Here is a 17,017-nt window from a genome sequence, read left to right as displayed (position 1 = left end):
CCTATATACAGCCTTCTGAGTGACTGTTTAGATCTCCAGGCTTAGTGAGTATGATATATTGTAGTTAATTTTAGGCTTTGTATCTAACTAGTATATTTATAGAAAACCTTGCACATTAAACCTTATTGATCTGCAAATCGGGCGTACCGTGTCTCGCTGGTATTCACAATGATCACAAAGTGTCCAGAACCAACATATTTAAGAATCAGAAAAGATGTCTTATAGTGACAGACCCAAGGAGCTCAATCTATTTAGCTTAACCAAGAGAAGGTTCAGGGGTGACTTGATTATAGTCAATTAAGTACCTACAATGGGGAATAAATATTTGATAATAGGCTACCAAAAGAATAATAGACTAATAGATTATAGATCATAGATTAATAGATAACAACAATAATAATAATAGACTAATAGATAATAGACTACCAAAGGGAAAAAAAGAACATGATCCAACAGCTGGAAGCTGAAACTAGACAAATTAATACTGGAAATAAGGGGGAAATTTTTAAGAGAAGGTAATTAACCATCGGAACAATTTACCAAGGGTTGTGGTAGATTCTTCATCGCTAGCAATTTTTAAATCAAGATTGGATTTTTGTTTAAAAGATATGCTATAGGAATTATTTTGGGGGAACTTTGATGGCCTGTGTTATACAGGAAGGAAGTTAGACTAGATGATCACAATGGTCCCTTTTGGCTTTGGAATCTATGAATCCTTCTATGGTTTAATTTTTGTTGCTTAACTACTGTTATAATGCTACACCCACACATTTTCTTATAACTTTCATCTTTTCAGAACTGCAGTTAGGGCTGTTACAAAAGTAACCAGATTCTTTACAAAAGAATTCCAAAAAATCCCAATGAATTTCAAAAGAAAAAATGGAAAAGATGTCTTTCATAATCATTCCATTATATATTAGCAATGAAGCAAAATAATCATGAAAAACAAGCATTAAAACATCAATGATAAAAGACACTATAATGATTTGAGGGAATCTGAAAAGAGATTTAGGAATTATAAAGTAAAACCTCTGAAAAACAACTTTAAATGAAATCTTGGCAAATGTAAAGAAAAACCAGAAGAGAAAACAGTTTGTAATTAAACATCAGATTTTTAAGTCTCAACTCATCTCAGCTTCTGTTAGAATAATTACACAGTTAATAAAGAAATATTTACCTGCTGGAATGAGACAATCTTTCCAGTCAAAATATCCTGCATAAATGCCAGGTTCTAATGAGCCAACTATAGGATCTGCCTTCAATTCAATGTAAATTTCAAACAATCTTTGATCCAACTCCTTTAAGGATTCCATACTAATCTAAAATCAAATAAAAAAGAAAAGCATATTTATTCATTAATTATAAAAGCAGGAACCACCACCATCACCAATTTATGGCTTGTTTTCTCTTTGACTTTTAGGAAACATACCGTATGCTTACAATCTTATAATTTTAAACAATCTCTCTTTGACTGTAGGAATTTTCATACTGAATCACATCACTGTGCAAACTAGAGGTTTTTCTGACTGTGGCCTGCACCAGATACTTCACAGAAAGGTGTAAGAAACTCCATAGTGGAGAATTATGGAATAACCTGTCCATAAGTATAATTTCTATCTAACTCTGTCATTTAGGTTTGAATCCTGCATCACTGAAGCCAATGGGAATTTTGCCACTGACTTCAATGGGAGCAGGATCAAGCTTTTTATGGTTGGCTTATGTCCTGGAACACGAATGCTTCAATTCCTTACAATATTTTTATCCCACCTAATGTAACTGTGGATTTTTTTGATTATTCATTATATATAAAGTTTAATCCTTTTGAAAAATTCAGTTTCACTACAGAGATCTGTGAGCTTCTAGCAGCTTATTCAAAGTTGATTGCAAGTTCTACTATTTTTAAGTATCCCTATACAACAAAACAATAAGCTGCAGCTCTTTCGTGGACAGTATGGAGCAAAGCTGTGCTCTCTTTATTTTTGTGTGAATACAGCTAAATACAAGCACTACAATTATTGAAACCTCCAAATAAAGTAACTAAACCATGAAACACCCTTAGAGAAAGATTAGTCAATGAAATATATGCATGTGTATGTTTCACTTGCTTGTTATATTTAAACCGAAGTCTATACCTCTTTCAATACTGCACAAGTATTTTCATCTTAATATAACTACATAAGACAGCTACATTTTCTAAAGCAATTCCAGAACATAATGTGAAACCTGAAATGCAGACAGTACTAAAAGTAGTGGAGAGTTAACATCCTGGTATCACCAAGAATGCTAATTAAACAAGTCATGCAGAAAATGACATGTGACCACTTGTTAAAGATATTTGTTTATGAGCTTATCAGATTTCAAGGTAAAACTTTTAAAATGTCACTCAGCACTTTTCTCAATGACTGAGGGGTATAGGAGCTTCCAAGGTGAGAGGGGTTCAGGTGAAAGGAAGGCTCAAGACCAACCCAGGAAAACAGAAGTAGAAGGCAGGGGGGAAAAAAGAGCAACCTAGCACTTCCCTACCTTCTCCCCATGGAGAAGTATCAGATAGGAGTCCCAGATTTGAAAACACAGAAAGTTCATTGAATGAAGCAAGGAGGAAATCATTGATGCTTCTGATGCTCTGCCTTCTCCTCCTACACTTCTAAGCTGTTCCTGACACTCCACTTACGAATTACTCATGTTTCTTCTGAAAGCATTAATTGATTCCGTTTATTATTTGTTCGCTTCTATCCTTTCCACAGCCAGTATAGTTTTAGTTTGTTTTTAAAACCTCGGATTTTTGATGAATTACTTGTGAAAGCTGCACATCTATATTTGGTTCTTCAGCCATGAATACTCATTAGGAATGCCCTCCCCTTTCTGGAGTCCTCAAGAGCTCAAATCTGGGTCTATATGATTTGGAAAGCACTGTGTACACTTACAACACTCCATAGAAAGAGATGTGTGCAGTCCTCTTCAATTAAAATTATCTATCTATATATAGCTCTATGTGGTGGTCCTCAGAATCTTGGGAAGCTGCCAATATGGCCTTCTGTGCTATAAAATTTGCACATCATGGATGCAGAGCCAAGTTTTTAAAACAGTGGTCAAATAATTTGACTTTAGTCATTCTAAGGGTAATGAAGGTAGTGTAATTTAGGGCCTCTCTGATGCCCACTGAAGTCAATGGAAAGGTTTCCTTAAGTGTCTAATATACAAGGAAACACAAACACTAGGGTGAAGCACTAATATCCCCACTAACCTATCAAAAAGAGAAACATCTTCAAATCAACCTAACTTGTAATGTTTAGCGATGAGGTCACCATAGTTGTGATTAGTAAATCTTTTGACCGTCTTTTGTAAAAAAAAGGATTTCTTATGCACAGAAATGTTTTACACTATTTCCACCTTAAAATGAAATAAAGAATTAGATAAGTTCGCGGAGGATATGTCCACCAATGGATATAGCCAAGATGGTGAGGTACACAACCCCATGCTCTGGGTGTCCCTGAACCTCTGGTTGCCAGGAGCTGGGACTGGGCAATAGGAGATGGATCATTCAATAATTGTCCTGTTCCATTCATTTCTTCTGAAGCACCAGGTGCTGCAATATTTCTGGGCCAATAAAGAAAAAAATGCTAATGCAGCTAGATCTTGCACTCTTGACTGAAGTCAGGAGCTGGTTAGCATGTCCTACAACTGTTAAGTTAAAAAAAATCTTTCAGGGCTTTGGCAGATTTCCCATACAAAGTAAAATTCCTCCCTGGAATTGCTTGATTACATCTATAATACAGTATGGTGCATTGCCTGGATTTGACAAAGAGAAATTGTGCAAGAATAAGGTTGCAGGTTGTGGTTGTTGGTTCCCCCTCTGTAAACTTATCTGTGGTACTACAACACACAGTGTAATTCTACTTAACTATAGGAGAAAGGAGATTTGTCCATATAGACAGTTGCTTTCACTTCCTACACTTCTATTTATCTAAACCCACTCCTGAATTGCTGAAAATAACCCTGAATGTGAAAATGAATCTATGTAAACCTATTACAAGAGATATGAAAGACTAATAGTGCTTTGAATAAACAGAAAAAAGTACAGTGACTATAAATGTTGAATGCCATCAGGCATTCATATGGAAATATGACTAGATGAGTCAGCTAATCTGTCCATGAGAAACTAGTGGACACAACAAGTCCCCAAATCTACAACTGCAGCCAAAATACAATTCTATTTTCTTTCATAGTATTTGTGTAATAGCAGAATGTTGCATGACCTCCTACAAGTTATCTGTTCACTACTTAATATGAAACATTAATGTTATTCAATTAGCACTCAGTGTGTGTTTTAAACACTGCTGTTTTCTAAACTGGCTGCCAAATGATCACCCTATGAACTTTTATATAAGAATGGCAATGTTGGGTCAGACCAATGGTCCAGCTAAGCCAGTATCCTATCTTCTGGCAGTGGCCAGGGCCTGATGCTTCAGAAGAAATGAACGGAACAGGACAATTATTGAGTGATTCATCTCCTCTCACCCAGTCCCAGCTTCTGGCAATCAGAAGTTCAGGGACACCTAGAGCATGGAGTTGTGTAACTGACCATCTTGACTATAGCCATTGATGGACCTCTCCTCCATGAATTTATCTAATTCTTTTCTGAACCCAGTTATACTTTTGGTCTTCCCAGCATTCCATGGCAACAAGTTCCACAGGGTGACTATATTGTGTGAAGAAGTATTTGTTATGTTTGTTTAAAACCTACTGCCTATTAATTCATCAGGTGAGCTCTGGTTCTTGAGTTACGTAAAGGGGTAAATAACACTTCTCTATTCATTTTTGCCACACCATTCATGGTTTTATAGCCCTCTATCATAATCCCCTTTGGTTGTCTTTATTTTAAACTAATTCTTTTTAATCTCTCCTCATATGGAAGCTGTTCTATACCCCTAATAATTTTTGTTGCCCTTCTCTGTACCTTTTCCAATTCTAATACATCCTTTTTGAGATGGCGCAACTAGACCTGCAGTATTCAAAGTGTGGGTGTACAATGGATTTATATAGTGGCATTATATTTTCGATCTTATTATCGATCCCTTTTCCTAACATTCTATTAGCTTTTCTGACTGCTGCTGCATAGTGAGCAGATGTTTTCAAAGAACTTCAAAGATGACTCCAAGATCTCTTTCTTGAATGGTAATAGCTAATTTAGAACCCATAATTTTGTATGTATAGATGGATTATTTTTTCCAATGTGAATTACTTTACACTTATCACATTAAATTTCATCTGCCATTTTGCTGCCCAGTCACCCAATTTTGTGAAATCCCTTTGTAACTCTTTGCAGTCAACTTTGGACCTAAATGTCTTGAGTAATTTTGTAGTCTGCAAACCTTGCTCCCTCACTGTTGACCACCTTTTCCAGATAATTTATGAGTATGTCGAATAGCAGATCATTGGGGGACCCCAATATCTACCTCTTTCCATTGTGAAAGCTGACCATTTATTCCTACCCTTTTTCTTCTATCTTTTAACCAGTTACTGATCCACGAGAGGACCTTGCCTCTTATCTTATGACTGATTACTTTACTTAAGAACCTCTGTTGTGGGACCTTGCGAAAGGTTTTCTGAAAATCCAAGTACACTACATCAATTGGATTACCTTTGTCCACATGCTTGTTGACACTCTCAAAGAATTCTAACAGATTGGTGAGGCATGATTTCCCTTTACAAAAGCCATGTTGACTCTTTCCCATCACACTGTGTTCATCTAGGTGTCTGATAATTCTGTTCTTTACTATAGTTTCAATCAGTTTGATTGGTACTGAAGTTAAGCTTACTGGCCTGTAATTGCCAAAATCATTTCTGGAGCCATTTTTAAAAATCAGTGTTACATTATCTACCCTCCCAGTCATCTAGTTCAGAAACTGATTTAAGCAATGGGTTACATACAGCAATTAGTAAGTCTACAATTTCACATCTGAATTCCTTCAGAACTCTTGGTGAATACCATCTGGTATAGTCTACCATCTAGTACTGTGTATATGTACTGCATATACACAACTGCATTGTTCCCTGGTCATCAAAGGGTTAATGTAGATTTTAAATTGTTCAATGACTTCAATATTTGAATTTTTTTGTTTATAAAAATACCAGATTTTAAGACAATACTTTGATGTGGCTGCACAAGATCCATTGTTGAATATATATATGGGCACCTCATTTGCCTAAATAGTCACCACACTACCAGTGCCTAACTCAGCATTTTATTAAGCATTTTAGCATAATTGAGTGTGAAAGGAGATTTCTGGAGCAATTTTGTATACTACTAATAATACAAATCATTTCAAACCCTACTTGAATGATATTCAAAATGATTCCAGCCACAAAAGTTCAAACATATTCACTGGAAACGCTATGAGAATTCATTATGCAGTAGAAGCATCAGTTTGTAAAGAAATACTCTGTACTGGAAGAGATAACATTTTACTTTCAAACAACAAACATTTCTGGAAATAAACCAACTATATGGCCATAAAGATTCTAAGTCATATCATTTCTCATAAAAAATGATTAATCGTTACAAAAAGGCAGGAAAATGAGACATCTATAGCCGCCCACCTTGACATTTTCGTTCTTTGAAAAAAAAATCCCTGATCTAGTTTATGAACAAGAGCTGTCAGTGGTAAAGATTACTAGATTATTTAATCTATCAAATGTATTTTGAGATTATGATCTTTTTTATTCTTTGCATCAAGAAAACAGTGACATTAAAAAGCTTTACTTAGAAATCAGATAAACATTGCCTATGAACATACAAATCTTTAACAAGAGGTCACATTTGCTACTCCACTTATTTAAACCACACACATAAACACACAGAAATATCATTATTATTAGTTTCTTTATACTGATGCTTAAAGTCCCATTCACTTGTAGGAGGAGGTTCAAGTAATATTTATTCTGGGAGGTTGTACAAATACTTAATTTAATAATTATGAAAAGGAAAAAAATCTTTCCCTCCATGCAAAGCAATGATATATCTGTAGCAATTTAATTGTAATATTCTTGCTTACTTGAGTTATTTTTTCAACTCCTTGAAAGCTGTGTTTCTCAAAGTGCTCAGCTATATTTATGAAGGTATGACTTTCCAGGTAGCGGCAGTTACTGAGGACAATTAAAAGCCTTTGCTCCTAAAGCAAGAGATGTTTTAAGCAAGAAAAATGAACAGTAATCAGGAAAGAAAGATCTGGGATAACTGTGCATTATTATGTTTGCACATATTTTGATCATGGAATATGTTTTGTTGACATGAAAGACAACGATCATGTGATAAACATGCTGATAAATTATATCTAACAAATAGTTTTGTAAATGAAATTCGAAGAACTGAGTTAACACTGGGTACAATAATTCAATAAGGGCACTTTTTCTTATGGGCTCTGAAGTCTGAAAGTATTCACGGGAATAACTGTGACTAAAACAGAACTGTGATTCAGATCCCATTCCAAAAAGTAAGCCACAAACAGCTTTCCAAGAAATGGTTTCTGCATTTTAATTTTTTTTTCTAGTAACCTCTTAAAAACGATGACCACCATAAAATGAAACCAAAATGTTCACTTTCTTATGAAACCGCCTGAAGAATTAGGTTTTAATGCTCAAGCAAAAGGAAGCAAAACAGATATTTAAAAAAATGCATTGCCATCCCCTACATTAAACTAAATCAAAGACTTACATAACTCAAAATCATTTTTGCATATAATTTGAAACATTCTAAGTCATCTCTGCTCTCCAATTATTTTATTTGTTTTAAAAATCAAATATGGTTCAAAACAGATATTGAATTAGGAGACATCAGGACTATTGATCCCTGAGATTGGTGCAACAAAATGATACTTGGAAGAGAGACAAGGTCTAGTTTTTCTTAGGAGGTAACTGGGAGATAGGAACTCCCAAATTATAAACTCAACTCTGATGGTGACTTTTTGTGCAAATTTGTGCAAGTCACTTAAATTCTTCAGTTTCCCCTTCTCAAAAATGTGGAAAATACTTTCCTACCTCAGAAGAGAGTTTAGGATGATCATTTGCAAAGTGCTTTGAAAATGAACATTTCCGAGGATGAATGAGGTGTGAAGAAAGTAAGTATCTTATTAAGAATGCGCTTTGCAATTCCTGATAAATTCCTAACAGTCTTATCAACCAGTAATGCACTACAATGACTAGTGTAATAAATGTGTACCCATTAACCTGCCTACTACTTTGATTAATTTACCATTATTTATATATACAATATTAAGAACAAACGCTGTCAAAATACAATGAAAAATCCTAGATTAGTCACTACTACTCTCTGTGCCTCAGCTACTCCATCTGTGAATGGGGGATAATAATCCATACTGATACTTGTAGTGTTTTGAAATCTATAGATTAAAACTGTTCTAAGTGCCAAATATATTACACTATGGAAATTAATACTCTTTCCTACTTTTGTTTATTAATAACTCATTTGCAGCTTCAAAATCATTTTTAACCTAATTTATTTTTTCCACTGTATAAGCCATATGATATGGCTGGTCAAAAGTAATGGTTTGCTGGCAATGATTTTTTGCTAAAAAGCACTGAACCATTTGTTTTGGGGAAAAAAAGCCCCAAAAAGTCACAGACTGATAACATAGGACAATAAAATAGGTTGATAGCAGTTAACTAATTTTAACTAACAGTACTTGGAAAATTAAAATGATATAAGTACTAAATTATTATTAAGTTTCACATTTAAAACTCTGGATCTGATCCAAGAAGTCTTTGTTCACTAACTGCAGTGACACTACTCATGAAAGTAAGGGCTGTAAGGTTGGGCCTTTGATGATGTCTAAATTCTGCAGGAAATACATTATTACACACATAATAGAAGCTTTGAATTCATTCTCTGAGGGGCATAACTTCATATGTTTCAATAGCCCTTGTGTTGGGGGCATATACTCTACAAGAATGCATTAGTTCAAATAACTAGGAGTGCAAATTGCATAAAATAAAATGCAATCTTAGGAATTTTATGAAAAAGCAACTTTTTCCAGTCTCTTGTTCACAATAAATTTTACTATGTGTAACGGGACTTCCGAAAACAAACTACATTATTATATAAATTTATCTCTATGTTCTAAAAATTAGTGATATGTTTTAGAGATATGGCTATTCTCACTTGAGTTTTAACTAAATATCAAGGGTCAGATCCTAAATTGGTGTAAATTAGTGCTACCTTCATTGACTTCAATAGAGCAAAATCAAATTATACCTGCTGAGTACCTGGCTCCAAGCCTTTTTTTTTTTTTTAAATAGAATTCCTGAGTAAGAATCTGTAGGAAATAATGCACTGAATACCCATCAATTCAAAGCTCAGAGAGAACATTATTAATATCAGCTTTTCTGATAACCTTGCAGTTAGTAAAGTTTTATGTTATTTTTAAAAAAGTGACTTTGGAATACACAAGCGCTTTACAAAACACATACAGTAAAAAGATAAAAGCCTTATTCAACATTTAATTTTACCCCAATAAGACATTTTAACTAGAAGCCACACTTACGGAAGATAAACTAGAGTCTTCGTGAATGCTTCCAAATAAATCAGGAGATGAAACATCAACTGAAAGACTGAAAATATTTTGAAAAGGTGAATAAGATAATATTCTTTTTTACACTAAGCGTTTACTAAATCAGCTATGATGTGTTCTGGCTGGAGAACAACAATTCCATTTCTCGACAACTTTTGAGGTCGTGACATGCAGAACAAGGTTCCACATGGAACAAAAAACAAAACCTTTTGAATGTATTTGCAAAATGGAATTGGGTCTAAATTTCCATTTTTGGATCAAAAATATCTCGTCTTCAATTCTGGTCTCTCTCCCCGAGAGTCAGTCAGCCCACCAAGAATCTAGAGACCTTTCTGTCTAAAATCTCATCAAAATCAATTTGGCTTTGATGAAAAATATTCTGTCGAACATGTTCTGACCAGCTGTAATACTGGGTTCAGCTGAAAAGCCTATAGAAAAAGTTGCAGTGCTGTGTCAAAGCATCTCAGACCATGGAATAGAAGGAAGAATGAATTGTAAAGCTTTTCTAAATCACCCACAAATAGATCAAAAGCTTTGGGAACATGTATTGCCATTCTATCAATCATGTTGAGGGAGGGCAGAGTCTCACCTTTCTGCACTTCCTTTGATTTGCAATAAAATAGTTTCTGTTCCCTACTCTTACACACCAACTAAAGGTTAACCGAGTAGGTGGTGGTCCTTCGGGAGTCAGTTTTAATTCTTGTCTTAAACAACCTGGCAAAGCCAAGCAATATTTTCGGTTTCTTAGATTTACCAAGGTAAATTTCTAATTTACCTTAGAAATTCAAGTTCTCATGACCCCTTAAATCTCTGAAATTAGTGGTTCATGGAATAAAAGCAAAATTGTCAACAATTTAGTAGATATGTTGATAGAGTTAGGAACATGCCAAAGAAGGATGGCAAAGTAAGGCAAATACCATTCCCAATCAGTAGATGTTATTCAGTGACAATGGCAACTTCTTTCATAGAAACTACTTAGAAGCTAAAGCTATGACAAAACCACCAGGCACAGATTTTACCATTAGAACATAAAACAAAAAACGTGCTGGTCTGGTGTAACAGTTACAACCTTTAGAAAGATTCCCTTTGGAAATCAAGCTGAGGGATTTTGAATAAGATATCTTTCATTAAGCATTACAATAGCTACTAAGAAAACAACTTTTTTTATTCATCATATTTCATTATCTTATTCAATATCAGTATCTCATTTTTTTGGTATAGAAACATTCTACTTGGCTTAATAGCATTTTTGGTCAGAGCCAAAATTGTTCATAAAAGCTATTTTAAATACAAATATCAGAGAAATACTGGTGAGGAAAACCATGTAGTAAAAAACAAACAACTTTATGTTGAAATTTGCAACTTCAAGTATTCCAACCGTAAAAACAATGAGAATCCTGTAGCACCTTAAAGACTAACAAATTTCTGCGGGCATAAACTTTCGTGGGCTGCAACTCACTTCTTCAGATTCCAACTGTGTTACTTTTACTTACTGTGTAGTATCTACATCACCATCAGGTTTGGTGCTCAGTTGTTCCAGACAATCTATAAAAACCTATCAAATGATTAAAAAAAATTCTGAATTTTTCATCAGAGCTTAACTACTGGTACAAAACTGTAAATATTTTAACTTTTCTTAACTGCATTTTTAACTGCACCTGACTTAAGCAAATAATCAAAACTACCCTAATTTTCTTAAACCTCAAATAACTGAGAACAGTGGCATTTTAAATTAAGTCCAGCAAATCTTTTCTTTACCTTGTTAGCCTTTGTTTTTCTGTGGAAAAGAATCTGCGCTATTTCTTTGTACTCTCTCTCATCTTGCTACATGACCTTCCAAATCAGGATTGAAATCATAGGACTGGAGTCCATTGGTTTGTAATGAACGTATCTTTAATGGCTTTAAAGTGCTTAAACAGAGACCTCAAGGCAAACATCTCTTAAGCACCATTAAGCACCATTTCTTTGATCTGATTTGTAACATTTCCCTTGATACCACAATATAAACAATTGTTAAAACTGCTCGGTATTGCTGTATTATTTTAAATTATTTTCTGAGTTATTAGTATATATTTAAAAGATTAACAAACTTTTGTTGCAAATAATGCTGGTTTCTAATATGAAACTATGGGCCAGTTCCTCAGCTGTAAACTGTCATCGCTCCACTGACTGCAACTGAGCTACGCCAATATAGACCAGCTCAGGAGCTAGCCCTTAGCTTCATATTAGAAACCAGTGATCTTTGCAACAGAATGTTAAGCTAATCTTTTAAATGTATAATTAATAACCCAGAAAAGGCTGGAAGTTAAGCAAGTGCTTCAAGTATATGCTTGAAGTTAAACATGTGTTTAGGTGCTCTGATGAATCAGGGCCTTAAACCACAGGAAGCATTATTCTTAAGAATTACTGTAATCTGAAGTTAAGATAACACTTATGTTTGGATTATACGAATTAAATGATACCTGACATCTTATCACCGTTTATGACTTTTTGAGAGGGATGGATACTAAGTAAGCCCTTAGTTACTTATTTATGCCCCCAATTCCATTTTTAAATTACCTGCATGATACCAATGCTTAGCTGGCACACATCCTCCTGTGTTTTATGTTGCTGGAAAACCTGAAGAAACAACCATATAAACTTCAGTGGAACAGCTTTAGAAGACCTTCTTCGAAAGGAAGTGAGGAAAGGGAAGAGTCATAAAATATTAAAGCTAGTCTCTCCAGTTACACTGCTTTTGTGAGAATCCCCAGGGAAAAAAGATTGGCTGATAGAACAAATCCAATGAACAAGCACAATGGATAGGGGTGTGGGTGTCTATACTGAATGGGTTACACAATGATGGGAATAATTATTGGCACATGATGTGGATAATTTCAGTTCTCCATACCATGAAAGTGAAACTGTGATGGAAAAAAAGGTGGGAGAAAGAATAAGTGAGCTGAAGAGAAAGTAATAGCTAGATTTCCTTCATACTGTATGTCACAAAAACTTGAAGAAAAAGGTTTGTAGAAACATATAGGAAAGGGGAAATCTAGTGAAGCTGAAGAGAGAACAGAGAATAGGATTATAGTAGAAGCTCTCGGGATTTCTCAAGATAACCTTTGTTAGTATGTGAAATTCATGTCATGGGGACGGATTAATCGTAAAGTATTATTCCCTTTTGGATTCTTATGATGAACCCTCGTTGGAGGAATAGGATATCTTAGTCATATATGAGACAAAGAAGAAGAGAGCAACAACACCCTCACGAAGATCCCAATCCTATGAGATGCTAAGCATCTCCTGAAGAGTGATTTCATGTCTTCCTGAAGTCAATGGGAATTGCTCAGACCTTGTGGGATCAGGGCCCCAAGGCAGTAAATGAACGGGGGTAACACTTTATCCTGTGACATACTGGAGTAGGAAAAACAAAGGATTGAGTTATGTCCTGAGTGAAGTATAAATGGTGATATGTATTTGTAACTGTCTCTCCAAGGTGCTTGCATTGTAAGATCATACCTACTGCCATTTGAAAGCTACAGGTCATAGCATTTTTCCACCAAAAAAGGGGAAAATATAATATATAAATAAATAAATAAATAAATAAATACAGTTCACTTCCCCCCCGCCCAAACTAAAGGCAATCTGAGTGCAATTGGAAAACTGACTCAATATTGCAAGGGCTTTTTTTTTGTCAAACTGAAAGAAAAATATTGTGAAACTTGAGTAATTTCTTAATTCATTTTTAACAGCCTCTCTATCATTCACTAACACTAGTAATACATAATGAAAACATATTTATACAGTAATTGCTTTTAAATCTAATAACAATTTACACATGAGGAAAGAAAATAAAGTATATTTAAAAGACTTACACTGGCCTCTCCAGGTTTGCAGTCCAGAATACTTTTGAGTGACTGTAAGGACTGCACAATGCACTGTTCAAACTGGGATGGCTGAAAGTAAAAAGATTTTTGAGTTCTTAAATGAATGTGCAATGTATACTATACAAACTACTAATATACAAATATTTTTACAGTAACAGAAGATACTCATTTTTACTGATCCAAAGTGGAAAAGCCACAAATTACATGATACATACATTTCAGAAAGTCCTTGTTTTAATGAGGTACTTTCATACCAAAGCAAACAAAAATAATTACACAGATCAATTTTCTTTGCAAGTGTCTGAACGAGAGGTTCCCCCACTGAATGGTTTCTTTGCGTTAAGCTTTAGTGAAGTTCTTATACTTCGTTTGTGATTGCATGCATGGCTACTCACTTGGGGTAAAATTCCAGACCCATTCTAGTCAACAGCAGAAGTCCCACTGGCTAATAGGACCAGGATCTAAATTTAACAGAGCCATCCTAGGACATCAAATTCACCATTATGATTTCACTATAATGAAAATCAACAACAAGGAGTGGACTGATTAGGAAGTAAGGCTGCTTTGTCTATTCAAAAATTGCTTTGATACTTGCAAAAATAAAAATGGCATGGAAACTTGCTGAAAAAATAAAGTTATATAGCTATTGTGGCGTATAAATCTAGATGCAAATGAATTTGTAGCATTATTCCTGTTAACCAATCTTCTCTTGCCCTCCTCTCTTGCTTGGTATTGTGTCACTCTCGTTGAGACTACTTTATGGCATTAGGTGGGAAACTGTGTTTCTGGAAGGGAACATGAAAATGACTAAGCTATCTCCATGGAACACTAATCGAATTGATTTGGTTCAAAGCTGGGAGCCAGAAACTTCTGCGCTAAAGTCCTTATTCTGTCCTTTACCCTCTGTGTAGCTTAGAGTAAGTCACTTAACTTCAGTTTCCCTTACCTGTGATATTAGGATAACACTTATCCACCTCACATAGGTGTCATAAGAACTGACTAATACCTATAGAGCCCTTTGAAAATCTAAAGTATTATACTAAAATGCTACATATTTATTAATTTTAGAACAAGCTCTTGAAGGCAGACAGCACAGAAAAAGAGCTAATTGGGCATAAAGAGGGCATACTTTCAGTAGAAAAGGAAAGTGCTGCTCCTTTTATTTTTGTTCTCATGTAGATTTTTATTGGCTGAGGAGATGAAAATAATAAAGCTTCTCTGTACATTAACCTTTGTGCATTACAGTCCCATTACAGATTTCTGACAACAGTGTCCCAATATATGTTTTAACTGCTGTATAAATATTGAGGATGTTAATAACTGATTTTCTTGCATGCATTTTACACATATAGTTTAAGCTTAAGCTGTCACCAAGGGCCTCTCTGTCCTTGTTTACCCTCAGAAATTTTGCTAATGTTTCCCATCATTACTACAATTGATTCAGATCCACCAGTGGTAGCAACAAGGAGATCACATATATAGACAAGGCATCAGAAACTACCAATATTTTAAGCACCGTGTCATGCTCTGAACAGAACTAGATGATCTCATGCTTAAGACAGTGGTAGTTCCCTAAAGATCCACATACACTAGCACGTCTTCCATTGTTTCTGCTGCTGGCAGAGCTAAACTGGTAGAAAAATTTTGCAAAAAGTCCTAGTGTGGATATAGCTTTGGTGCATGGTAATAAAGCACTAATAAGATTTTGTTTAGAGTTATAAGTTGTACAAAAGAATGACCAGTATGCAAACCCTAAATGGAAGAAGTAAATCGGACACTGGTCTAGATTGAAATGACCAGAGAACATTGCCTAATATTCTTGCATGTTTAGAAAAAACATTTAACTAAAACTGATACTCAAAAGGCAATGTGTTCTGTCTTACTGTTAATAAGTGATTTTCCCCACAAAGGAAATAGTTATCTTGGTCTTGACTAAAGGATGAGGTGATTCCAAAATGTCCGTTGAAACTACATCTGAATTGCCAAAGCACACAGGCCAGGTCTATAGATTCTCTATTTATATTGGTGAGATGGGGGTGAGGAAGGATTTACACATATTTGGACTATACCATTTGACATTGACTTGGCAGAAATAGACAGCTTCAGCCGTGAGAAAAATAAAGGACCTCTTTTTTTTTTTTTTTTTTTACCATGCTGAAATTAATATGAATGATTTGGATAATGGCATAGAGAGTACTTCTTCAGTTTGTGGATGATACCAATTTGAGAGGGATTGCAAGGAATTTGAAGGACAGGATTAGAATTCAAAATTATCTTGACAAACTGGAGAAATGGTCTGAAGTAAATAGGATGAAATTCAATAAGGACAAATGCAAAGTATTACATGTACGAAGGAATAATCAATTGCACAAATACAAAATGTGAAATGACTGCCTAGGGAGGAGAAATAATGAAAAGGATCTAGTGGTTATAGTGGATCACAAACTATAGGAGCCAACAATGTAATACTGTCACAAAAAAAGTGAACATCATTCTGGGATGTCTTAGTAGGAGTGTTGTAAGCAAGACATGAGATGCAATTCTTCCACTCTACTCAGCACTGGTAAGGTCTCAACTGGAGTACTGTGTGCAGTTCTGGGTACCACAGTTCAGGAAAGATGTGGAGAAAGTCAAGAGGAGAGCAACAAAAATGATTAAAGGTCTAGAAAACATGACTCATGAGGAAGGATTGAAAAAATTGGATGTGTTTAGTCTGGAGAAGAGAATTCTGAGGAGAGACATGATAACGGTTTTCAACTACGTAAAGAGGAGGCTGATCAATTGTTCTCCTTAATCACTGAGGGCAAGACAAGAAATAATGGAAAAATTGCAGCAAGAGAGATTTAGGTTAAACACTTGGAAAAACTTCCTAACTGTCAGGGTAGTTAAGCACTGGAACAAATTATGTAGGGAGGTTGTGGAATCTCCATCACTAGAAGTTTTTAGGAACAGGTTAGACAAACACCTGTCTAGGGATGGTTTAGATCAGTGATACTCCTCAGTGGTTCAGGAGCCAAATTAGCGATCAGCATTACGCAAAAAAGCCACAGTAGTGTGAATTCATTGTTTCATTTACTATTTATATTTTTATATATAATTCTCACACCAAAATGACTGACAAAGTAGTATTATTTTATCAACAACAATTGATTAACAACATAGTAAAAGCATCCTGATTGGTTAATAATTAAATCACAGTGTTTTAATACCATGCTGCAAAGAGCCGCAGCAGACACATTAAAGAGGCACTTGCAGCTCGTGAGTCTCAGTCTGCGTATCACTGGTGTAGATAACACTTAGTCATGCCTCAGTGCAGGGGACTAGACCAGACCATCTATTGAGGTCCCTTCCAGTCCAATTTTTATGCAATTCTATGAATATGATATAGAATAAATAATATACATCCAGAATGTTAAATAAAAATGCAGACCTCCTTTCATTTAAACATTGTTTATGGCTTTTTTATAAGTGAGGAGTATTAATACTGCACAAGAGATCATAAAATACTTGTAAGGATGTTTCATTCAAAAGAGTCAAGGGAGATAGCATAAGCAATGGAAA

General features: G+C 35.0%; 1 protein-coding gene across 2 annotated transcripts in view; it reads right to left on the bottom strand.

Moving 5' to 3' along the window:
- Positions 1-17,017, bottom strand: part of EXOC2 (exocyst complex component 2) — a 188,623-nt gene that overhangs the window by 53,595 nt on the left and 118,011 nt on the right. For both annotated transcript variants that reach the window (XM_067562594.1, XM_067562595.1), the window contains exons 18-23: positions 13,445-13,525; positions 12,147-12,206; positions 11,081-11,142; positions 9,561-9,627; positions 7,056-7,172; positions 1,178-1,319 (exon numbers count right to left, since the gene is read on the bottom strand). In XM_067562594.1, the coding sequence (XP_067418695.1) occupies positions 1,178-1,319; positions 7,056-7,172; positions 9,561-9,627; positions 11,081-11,142; positions 12,147-12,206; positions 13,445-13,525 (529 nt within the window). The remainder of the gene's footprint in view (positions 1-1,177; positions 1,320-7,055; positions 7,173-9,560; positions 9,628-11,080; positions 11,143-12,146; positions 12,207-13,444; positions 13,526-17,017) is intronic.

This window comes from Emydura macquarii, unplaced genomic scaffold (assembly GCF_026122565.2).
Source record: "Emydura macquarii macquarii isolate MOO-44397 ecotype Brisbane River unplaced genomic scaffold, CSIRO-AGI_Emac_v2 contig_2452, whole genome shotgun sequence".
Taxonomy (NCBI): domain Eukaryota; kingdom Metazoa; phylum Chordata; order Testudines; family Chelidae; genus Emydura; species Emydura macquarii.
The sequence above is the reverse complement of the archived record's forward strand: the minus strand, read 5'-3'. Positions and strand labels throughout refer to the sequence as shown.